Below are 10,953 nucleotides of genomic sequence, written 5' to 3' on the forward strand. Positions count from 1 at the left end.
GATGACTAATTTCCACTTGTTTCAATACTCTGTTTTAGGCAAGCTCCCGAAAGAAATGTATGGCAGAAGCAGCTTAGTTTTCAAAGATAGATATGTACAGTTTCATGCTAAGGTCGGCAGCATGACGCAGCTAATGAGCTCAAAACTAATCACAAAACTTGGGATACCTCATGTCATACACTTTTCTCTGGAAACGACAGATTTTCCCTGCAGCTAGAGCGTTTCAATTCAACTTTTTGAAAAACCTACATTTGAATCCTGCACAGCTGGTAACTCTGCTGTTTTTATCCATACGCAGAAGGCTACAAAAATACGAAAAACCCAACTCCTATCAATTTGTCAGTGTGATTGTGCTATAAAAGTTATTTTTTAAGGTTTTTTAATTTAAAAATATATTAAAAAAATAATTTTTAAAAAAATTGCATTCTCACGTGAAGATATCAAAACAATTTAGAAATATATAAAAAAATTTAAATTTTGATCAATTTTAGTTTGAGCCGCAATCCCAGAAACCGAGTGTGCTGGTCGACTTCCAAGTAAATATGAAACTCCTTTGTTCAGGCTTCAGACCTAACTTTTGACCACCAAAACTTTCGCTTCACTGTATATAAGCTCTACTACTTCCCTCAAAACCTTAGCAATAACATTGTAACATTGGTAGAGATATAGCAAGCTGACAATTTTTTTTCTTCAAATGGTGGGGGCTGATTTTAGAAGTAGTGATGGTGGTGGTGGTTGGAGAGAGATGAAGAGATTCGGCTTGCAAGTTCTTTTGGGGCGGTGGTTCATGGTCTTCGCCTCATTCTTGATCATGGCCATGTCTGGTGCCACCTACATGTTTAGTCTATACTCTACTGATATCAAGACGTCGTTAGGCTATGACCAATCCACGCTCAATTTGCTAAGTTTCTTCAAGGACGTGGGTGGAAATGTTGGACTCCTGCCAGGGGTCATCAATGAAGTTTCACCTCCATGGGTGATTCTATCTGCAGGAGTGGTCATGAATTTCTTCGGTTATTTCATGATTTGGCTTGCAATTACTGGCAAAATTGCCAAGCCAAAAGTTTGGCAGATGTGTCTTTATATTTGTATTGGGGCAAATTCACAGACATTTGCCACTACTGGAGCTTTAGTCACCTGCGTCAAGAACTTCCCAGAAAGCAGAGGAAGTGTTTTAGGCTTGCTGAAGGGGTTTGTTGGTCTAAGTGGTGCAATTATGACACAAGTTTACCATGCTTTCTATGGAGATGACTCGAAGGCTTTTATCTTGCTTATTGCCTGGCTTCCAGCTGCTGTTTCTTTCATTTTTCTTCGCACAATTCGGATAATGAAGATTGTTCGCCAAGCAAATGAGATCAAAGTTTTCTACCAACTCCTCTATATTTCGCTTGGCCTTGCCGGTTTTCTCATGATTTTGATCATCATACAGAACAAGTTCAGGTTTACCAGGATTGAGTATATCGGAGGTGCTATTGTTGTTCTTATCCTACTTTTTCTCCCTGTAGCTGTTGCTATAAAAGAGGAATATGAAATCTGGAAGAGCAAAAAGGTAGTTTTCAGTGACCCTTCTCAAGTGAAAATTGTGACCGAAAATCCACCAGAAGTAGAATTGCCACTATCAACACAACCACCGGAATCATTACCGTCCAATGCTTCTGGTCCTGTTGCAACGTCTGCAGAGAAGCAAACTTCTTGCTTTGAAAACATTTTCAAGCCACCAGAAAGGGGTGAAGACTACACCATATTGCAAGCACTTTTCAGCCTTGACATGTTGGTACTCTTTATTGCAGCAACTTGTGGCATTGGAGGCACATTAACTGCAGTTGACAACTTGGGTCAGATTGGCCATTCACTAGGCTATCCGAGTCGCAGTATCACTACCTTTGTGTCACTTGTCAGCATATGGAACTATCTTGGTCGAGTAGTGTCTGGTTTCGCCTCAGAGATCTTGCTGAAGAAGTACAAGATCCCTCGTCCTCTATTGCTTTCGATTGTGCTTCTCTTCACTTGCGTTGGCCATATTCTAATTGCCTTCCCTTCTTCAAATTCTCTCTACTTCGCATCAGTAATCCTCGGGTTCTGCTTTGGAGCCCAGTGGCCATTAATGTATGCCATCATATCTGAGATTTTTGGCCTCAAGTACTATTCCACGTTGTACAATTTTGGTGCTGTTGCCAGCCCTGTTGGTTCGTACATTCTTAATGTGGTAATTGCTGGTGACTTGTATGATAAAGAAGCATTAAAGCAAATGAAGGCCTTGGGTCTTAAAAGGAAAGAAGGCGAGGACTTGACATGCAACGGTGTGCAGTGTTACAGAATGTCTTCTATAATAATTACTGCAGCGACATTGTTTGGAAGCTTTGCTTCGTTAATTTTGACCCTAAGGACCAGAAAATTCTACAAAGGCGATATCTATAAGAAATTCAGAGATGAAGCCGAGGGTGCCGAGAATGTTACAGGTTCATCTGCAATTACAACAGAGGAGAGAAAGTGCGAAGCCAGAGGAGGTCATCAGTAGCTAGCTAGTTGCAGAAATGACACCATGCCACTTCCCCTGCAATCCTCCGTTGTTCTTCATTTTTTAAACTTGAAATGCTAACAAGAGTCCAAATCCAACCAAATATCATGTATCATAACCATTGTGGCCGCTGGTGTAGGCTCAGTTTTTTAAATAGAACCACCTCTTAATTGATACCGCTGGTGTTGCCAAGCTTTTTGCCGCAGTGATATCCTTGTGCCCAAACAAGAAACAATAATGGCCCTTGTTGGTTTCAGTCTTAATTTAGTTTTTTTTTTTTAATATCTAATTTCAATTTAACAATATCATGAAAAAGAAAAATAAAGACTAAATAAATCAACCACTGATGCGTCATTACTAGTTATCAAATGCGTTGGTGATAAGCACGTGTTTTTCAAAAAATAAAAATAAATATTTTAATATTATTTTAATATGATATTAAATTTTTATAAAAAATATAAATTTTTAAATAAAAAATATTTTAATAAACAACTACGTTTTAAATATCATTTACATTATTATATGCTATGCCTGATGCCATTTTCAATGGTTCAACATTTATTAATCACACCTAAAGAAATCTTAATTAAATTAAGTTACGAATATCAAAATTTTATTTCCTATTTAAAATTGAAAACCTTTAGTGTAATCATGTTTTTTAAAATAAAACAGTAATGTGCTCCATACATGACTCAGTCAACCCTTGGCTTATAAGCCACGTAGATAACAACCGACCACCCTGCTCTTGTCCCCTTATATATATATATATATATATATATATAAACAATACAACCAACAAGATAATTGAAAATAAATAACAGAGATAAAGAGGTTTCCTTTTTATTAATTAGTTGCCAAATAATATGTAATAAAATCCGTTCATACTGATACTATGATTCTTTTGTCACTCCTTTAATTTTATTTCGTTTTCTTAATTATCCTCTACTGTCTTCACACACTCTTCCTCTCTCTTCTTGACATATCTCTCTGTCTCGCTGTCTCTCTATCGAATCAATCGCCTCCGTCCGATGAACTGACCAGCATTTCATCCATCAGTTCAAATGACTCCTCTTTAGGTTTCGCCTCCGGTCAAATCTCTCGACGGTTCGTTTCTCAATCCGGTACAATTCATTTCAAATCCCTAGCTCAGATACAATTAATCCTCTTTTTTTGTTTGTTCCTTAAATGATTTTTAATGACTGGATCAAACATTTGATTCACTCGTATGGGTTATTATTCCCTGTTCACTGATCCATCAAAATTTTGAATCACCACCGCCTGGTTGTTCCACCCTAATTAATCAATCGCAATTTTTTTTAGGGTTAAGGTTTGTTGCTGTTATTTGAATTGACTAATGTTGAGGAAAATCATGAAAGGAGGGCATCGGAAGCCCTCTAAATCAGACGATAATGATTTCGGGTTCGGGCCACCACCGAACTCCGGGTCTGGTCCCGCAAACAATGTGGTGGTTAACCATTCGTCCCGGGCTGCTCCTGGCCCTCCAAGCCCACGCTATGGGCCTACAGTCATTACTCCGCCGCCAATGAACACGGTGGAGCCTCTCCCTTTCTTCCGGGATGTGCCGGTTTCTGAACGTCCGAACCTGTTCTTACGGAAACTCCAGCTGTGCTGCTTCCATTTTGACTTTACGGATACCTTAAAATCGATGCGAGAGAAGGAAATCAAGAGGCAAACTTTATTGGAGCTTGTGGATTTTATTCAATCGGGTTCGGGAAAGATTACTGAGAATTGTCAAGAGGAAATGATAAAAATGGTTTCAGTGAATATATTCCGGTGCTTGCCTCCGCATGAAAATACAGGGCAAGAACCCACTGATCCTGAAGAGGAGGAGCCTTATTTGGAACCATCTTGGCCTCATTTGCAGCTTGTTTATGAGCTTCTTTTAAGATATGTTGTGATGTCCGATACAGACACCAAGGTTGCCAAGAGGTATGTTGATCATTCGTTCGTGTTGAAGTTGCTTGATTTGTTTGATTCTGAGGATCCGCGAGAGAGGGAGTATTTGAAGACTATTCTTCATAGGATTTATGGCAAGTTTATGGTGCATCGTCCTTTTATTAGGAAGGCTATAAATAATATTTTCTATCGGTTTATCTACGAGACGGAGAGGCACAGTGGGATTGGGGAACTGTTGGAGATTCTAGGGAGTATTATAAATGGGTTTGCGCTGCCAATGAAAGAGGAACATAAGTTGTTCCTTGTAAGGGCGCTTATACCATTGCATAAACCAAAGCAGATATCTGTGTACCACCACCAGCTGTCATATTGCATCATTCAATTTGTTGAAAAGGATTACAAGCTGGCTGATACGGTTATTAGGGGTTTGTTGAAGTATTGGCCAGTGACTAATTGTCAAAAGGAAGTTCTCTTCCTTGGAGAACTTGAAGAAGTGCTGGAGGCAACGCAGTCTGCAGAGTTTCAGCGCTCTATGGTCCCTCTTTTCAGACAGATTGCTCGCTGCCTTACCAGCTCCCATTTTCAGGTTTGTGGTTGTTACAACTTGCTAAGCTCGTAAACTTTATTTGTTATAAATTTTGATAAGTTAGTACAAACGTGCCTTTGGATGTGTTTCCAAAATGATTAATGTGCATTTTTTGCCAAGAGAGCAGTTCATTGGTTGTTTGAGATAAATGGTTTTGATGATGTATTTGTTGCTTGTTCTGTGTGTATGATGAACTTTTATTCTTATTCTTTTTTATTTATATTTTTTGTTTCTTTCTGCGTGCAAAATTCCTCTCCTTGCTACATTTTCACTTTTGCATTATACATCTAATTTGCACCCTTGCCAGTCATAACATTTGCTGGTCTTTGGTGAATCAGTATTATACCTAGATTTACTGGCAATCCACTTTGTTGGCTACTGCTCTTCCCCATATAGAAACTTGATCATGGACCCACCATTGTCTTATTATTTTTATGTAGCTTGTGAGGTGTTTAATGTTAGTAATATTACTTACATTCTATTTGAAAGGACAAATCAGAAGCTTTTACCTTTTATTTTCCATGGGAAACTTTCTTCTTCACTTTATCTAATGGCTGTGGTATTCTTTGCCCATGTATGTTCTTCTTACTGTCCATGAATTATTTGCAACTGTTCTAAACTCCAGTTGCCTTTCATGATCATACTAGGTGTATCCCGTTCTTGTTTCCCTTGCAATCATGGAGAAAGTAGACTTGACAATTTTATGTTTTTAATTTTAAAAAAGGAAATATGTGGGTTAATGTGATTACTAGCTGTACCCATGTGGTTGCGTGTTGTTGTTCTGTTTCTTCTGAACTGAATTGGATCAAAAGCTAGTTCTGTTGTAACGTCATCAACTGCTGTTTTTAAGTTCTTAATTCTTCCATCTCAGCACTGGCTCTTAGAGTGTTTCTGAAATCTGAGTTGCAAAAATCATTTTTGTCATTTATTCTCCTGCAGTGAATGCTGCTTGATGCTTATGACTGTTGTCCATTTTTGTCTCTTCTTGCTTACAAGATTTCCACCTTCGATCTGCTAGCCATGATTAATGAAGGTGAAACCAAAAAAGTTTTATTTTGGAGCTGCTATCTTCCCACTCTCAACTTTTCGTTTCAATTTTGTTTTTTTTTTTGAAAGCTTCTCTTTTGTAGAAGTTTTAGGTCAGTTGTAGTGTTTCTTGAGAATTTGCTGAGTTACGAGTTATTGCTTCACCATGTTTGTATTTTAAGATCCTGTGCGTTCAAGATATATTATTCTCTGGGATCAATTCTTCATGAAGTCAATCCATGGTAGTTCTTGATTTGTAGCATATGGTGTTTCCCTGATGGGAGTGCACAGGGTTGCTTCTTAATTTCCTTTGATATCCTGTTTCTTTCTGTCTGAATTCACTTTTTCATTGTTCTTGTGTTCATTTTCAGAATTTTCTTTTAGCCAAAAAATAAAAATAGTTTGTCAATAAAAGCAAAAAAAAAAAAAAGTTAGTTTGCCAAAATTTATTGTTTTTAATTTCCAAATTACACATGGGATTTGATATTTAAACCAATGTTTGGTTGTATTTTAGTGGTGAAATCATTCACTTGGACTCTCTAAAGGTTCCAGATAATTTGCAAGGGGGGTGATTGCACCTGCCGATGAAGCAATGCGTATTGGTATATTGCTGCTGGAAATTTGGTTTGTGGTTGAGAACCATTTACCCAGTTTCATTTTAAAAAAAAAAAAAAATGTGTAAAATCAAAGTTTTTTGTGGTGGATGCATGAGACTAAACCTCAACTTTCATTTTTGTCAAGGATTCTTTAAGCTGTACTGCAATTGACCTTGATGCCATAAGATTTGTTCCCATCTATTTGGCTTGCCTACTTTCTTTTTCCAGATGGCCTTCTGTAATTGTTGAGAAGCCTGTCAGATACTCTCCACACACGTACCTGACATTGTTTTTAGTCACTTTATTGGAATAGCAATAGCTTATTTTATTTTAGAAGTCTTTGCTCAGGTAATTTCTGTGGCAGGTTGCTGAACGAGCTCTTTTTTTGTGGAATAATGAGCACATAGTGGATTTAATTGCCCAGAATCGAGCTGTCGTGTTACCAATTATATTTGAGGCGTTGGAAAAGAATATCCAGAGTCACTGGAACCAGGCAGTTCATGGACTATCTGTTAATATTCGGAAAATGTTCTTAGACATGGATGCGGAGTTATTTGAAGTGTGTCAGAGGCAGTATGCAGAGAAAGAGTCTAGGGCCAGAGATGTGGAAGAGCTGCGAGAATTGACATGGAAGAGACTGGCTGATGTGGCAGCACAGAGAGGGGGGGAGGATATGATCACTGTTTAACTGATTTCTCTGGGTCAGACGGTCATGGTCCATGCGAAAAATGGATGGATGGCAGGCGAGGGAAGTGCTCGAGGTTATTATTATTCTTTTTCTAATTTTTTTTTCAATCTTATTTTTTTCATCTCGATCTAATCATTAAAAATGTCAGAAAAATCAGCCGTAGTTGTAATTTAAAATGTATGGAATTTGTTAGCATATGCAGCGAGCATGAAGAATGATTTGTGATCATCTCTTTTGATTTTTTTTTGCCCTTTTTGTGAAAGAATCTGCTTGTCATAAAAGGTGGGTAGGGAATCTGCGAGCATGAAGAATGATTTGTGATCATCTCTTTTGATTTTTTTTTGCCCTTTTTGTGAAAGAATCTGCTTGTCATAAAAGGTGGGTAGGGAATCTGCGAGCATGAAGAATGATTTGTGATCATCTCTTTTGATTTTTTTTTGCCCTTTTTGTGAAAGAATCTGCTTGTCATAAAAGGTGGGTAGGGAATCTCTTCTTCAGGTGACCTGTTTAGAAGTAGGTATTCGAGTGAGATGGTCTTGCACAGCGGAACGCCAAGCTTTGTGAATTGTGATGATACTGTGCAGAAACTACCGCACCGAATACTCTAATAATATATTATGGTAATGTATATTTTATTTAGTGGCGTTAAAAAAGAGGGTTGGTTCCTTGGTTTTGAGTTCTTGCTGTGTTCTGCAAATAATGGATGGAGGGATGAAAACTGTATCAGTGTCTGCCCTGGCCGTGGTGTGGAGACGCTTTTCACACGTCTTGAGTTCTTCTTCAAATGATGTTTTTCACACGTTATCGGAATCTGTGTACACGCTTAATCTATGATATGTAAAACCATAGTTATCGGAATCTGTGTACACGCTGCTAGCTATCGATAAGGCGTCGAGACGCTTTTCACACGTCTTTTCGAAGAAGCTGTGATGGGTGCGGTTTTATGAGAGCATAGTAATGGAGAAGGTAATGGCCAAAGATGGATTCAGTGTTGGCTGGATTTGACACAGGTTTGCCGCAATGCTAAAACTATGGTGCATGCATCTATGATCTATCGTCATTAACATCTTCTTCAAATGATGCTTTCCATGGTAGCTAGGCTGACGCCCTGGTGGCTTAGCATGGAGACTAAGAAAAGGCCTGTTAGCTACGCTTTGTCGGAAGGGCTGGGCTACTAGATGGGAACAATCCCACACCTGGACAGGCGTGAAGCGATGAGATCATGAAACGGTTGTTGTCTCTTAATTTACAGGGTTAGATTCTCTGGAACCATAACACCATTAATTAACTGTTGTTTGAGGAGATAGGAATCGATTGAATTGCATGTTGGTTTAGAAATACGACAGTATACCAACCATTCCATCAAAATCCAACAAGAAGAAAATTCAGTAACAAAATCCCCTCTATATAATAAATATAATAAAAAATAATAATTTTTATGATATTTATTATTTAATTTATTAATATTATATTTAATTTAATTGATAATTTTAGAGAGTTAGAAGTTTTTTATTTTAACAAAATTTGAGAACATTTTTTATTTAAATTTTTTTATCCTGTTTAAAAATACATACCCAAATTTTTATCTTGTTTAAAAATACATAAAAAGAACTATAATAACTAAACACAATAAATTATCACATTTCATAATTACATATAGCCTTTTATATATATATATATCACCTACTAGATAATTTAGGCTAGTTAATAGCATGACTATATTATACTTTTACTTCTACCTCAATGGCCTTATTCCTTACCACCTTATCCTCAAGAGTTAAACTCTTTTCAAAGCTATCAAGTTTATTATGACAAATATTAAATCATTAGGACACATAGGCATATTCTTCATGTTCTTCATCATTATTACAAAGCATAGCTATAGCCTCTCAACCCTCCCATGAAAACAAGCCAACCTAATATTAATAAAATATTATTATGAAATTAAAAGACCAATAAATAAAATAAATTCTTTAACATATATTAATTCTAAAAAGATTTGATTACTTATAGTATTTTAAATTTGTTGAGCATGTTGCTTGTATTACATGCATGTAGGTGAAGGAACTTACCTATGAACTAGTATAATAACCCGACATGATACTCATATACCAAATTATATATTACTCCCCTGTAATCATAAAATGTATCTCTGTAAATATTTCATTTCTCCATTCGCCCCATTATGATACATAAACTTCATGACAGCTTAGCTAGCTGTAATTATTATTTCTACGGTGATAATTTATGACATGTAATGCATCACTTGTGTCAATTTTGATTGGAATGTGTTATTTGTAGTCAAATTGTCGCATTACCAAATCTGAGTAACATGGCTCAACCATCTAAAAAAATAAATAGGACCACCGATGTCCATCTATTCATCCTGCATGTGAAAATAATCGAAGCAACTAGCACTCTTTAATATTCATAAGACGTTCATATAATCTGTAAAAGATAAGTTTTTTAAATATTAAACAACAATAATTTGGTGAAGTTAAGTTTTTTCTTTAATAAATGGTTCAAAAAAATATCTAAATAGGTTACTACCTATTCACAAGGTGTCCACGTGACCTGTAAAGGATAAGTTTCTTAAATATTAAACAACAATAATCTGGTGAAGTTAAGTTTTTTCATTAACAAATGGTTCAAAACAAATCTAGATAGATTATTACCTATCTAACTTGTTCCAATAAAATAACAATACATGTGTTAGATTATTATCAAATACTTTACTAACACACCCCCTAGCATTATAAATATGTCAATTTAATTCTATTTTTAAAATTACAATTAGACAACATAAATGCATATAATTATAAAATAACATTGCAATATATATATCATAGTGGGAGTTAGAGTGTAACCCTTATAGTTTGGACAGTCATAAGTAATAATCTAAAATTTAGAACCGATCCATATAAAGATGCTCTAAAGGCTATAGTTGTTATTAAATAAAAAAATGAGTTATTTATTTTGTGCTAACAATAAATATTTAAAATTTAAATAATTATTTTAAATTCTTCATTTTATACCGTAGAAGTAGCAAACATCCCCCATCTTATTTGGCCTCCTTTCATGTACGCAAGACATGAATGTATGTACAAGTATGCAAATAGAACATATCCCCAATTATAGGTGGGAATTACATCAAAATCATTCAGAAGCATTATATAAATTAAAGGTATATATCTCTCTGTCAAGTTTATGAATAATAATACATTGTCAAATAGATGCAATATATATGATCTAGCATACCTACATAACACATTAAAATTATCATACTAATTCACATATACTTAACAAATAATCAATACATTTAAATCATAATTTAATTGGTATCTCTGAAAGACCTCGTCGTTAGCATCATCTAGTGGTGTGGTAAATATCTTATTAATCCATTTAAAATGCATGTCACCTTCTTCAATTCAGAAGAAGAGGGTGCCAATATAAATACATGCTTGTATAATACAATTCGGTTATGCATGCTAATAGATATAACTACTTGTCCATCAATAAAAAGTCTAGACAAAATTACAATATCTTATAGTGTTAGTGTCATTTCTCCATACCTAAGATGTAATATGTGTATCTCATGTATTCATTACTCAATTAGTGCATA

General features: G+C 35.8%; 2 protein-coding genes across 5 annotated transcripts; both read left to right on the forward strand.

Annotated features, from left to right (window-relative positions):
- Positions 1-590: 590 nt before the first annotated feature.
- LOC105121728 (uncharacterized) lies at positions 591-2,768 on the forward strand. The gene has a single exon (XM_011020489.1). It carries the CDS (start codon positions 695-697, stop codon positions 2,516-2,518), a length of 1,824 nt encoding a protein of 607 aa, XP_011018791.1. The 5' UTR covers positions 591-694; the 3' UTR covers positions 2,519-2,768.
- Positions 2,769-3,347: 579 nt separating this feature from the next.
- On the forward strand, positions 3,348-7,704 carry LOC105121729 (serine/threonine protein phosphatase 2A 57 kDa regulatory subunit B' beta isoform-like). Of its 4 annotated transcripts, none has more exons than XM_011020491.1 (3): positions 3,348-3,639; positions 3,769-5,021; positions 7,008-7,704. In XM_011020491.1, the coding sequence occupies exons 2-3, from the start codon at positions 3,873-3,875 to the stop codon at positions 7,329-7,331; spliced, it is 1,473 nt and encodes a 490-aa protein (XP_011018793.1). In that variant the 5' UTR covers positions 3,348-3,639; positions 3,769-3,872; the 3' UTR covers positions 7,332-7,704. The 4 variants fall into 4 exon arrangements, with proteins under 4 accessions (XP_011018793.1, XP_011018794.1, XP_011018796.1 ...); XM_011020492.1 differs by having other exon boundaries at positions 3,839-5,021; XM_011020494.1 differs by having other exon boundaries at positions 3,348-3,622; positions 3,839-5,021.
- The last annotated feature ends 3,249 nt before the right edge of the window (positions 7,705-10,953 follow it).

This window comes from Populus euphratica, unplaced genomic scaffold, assembly GCF_000495115.2.
Source record: "Populus euphratica unplaced genomic scaffold, PopEup_1.0 scaffold46.1, whole genome shotgun sequence".
NCBI lineage: Eukaryota > Viridiplantae > Streptophyta > Magnoliopsida > Malpighiales > Salicaceae > Populus > Populus euphratica.

Excerpts from the sequence above, each read along its gene's own strand:
- LOC105121728 (XM_011020489.1), top strand. The coding sequence starts at position 695 with ATGGTGGGGGCTGATTTTAGAAGTAGTGATGGTGGTGGTGGTTGGAGA.
- LOC105121729 (XM_011020490.1), top strand. The coding sequence starts at position 3,873 with ATGTTGAGGAAAATCATGAAAGGAGGGCATCGGAAGCCCTCTAAATCA. Across the intron at positions 5,022-7,007 it reads TTACCAGCTCCCATTTTCAG|GTTGCTGAACGAGCTCTTTT; the intron begins GTTTGTGGTTGT and ends TTTCTGTGGCAG.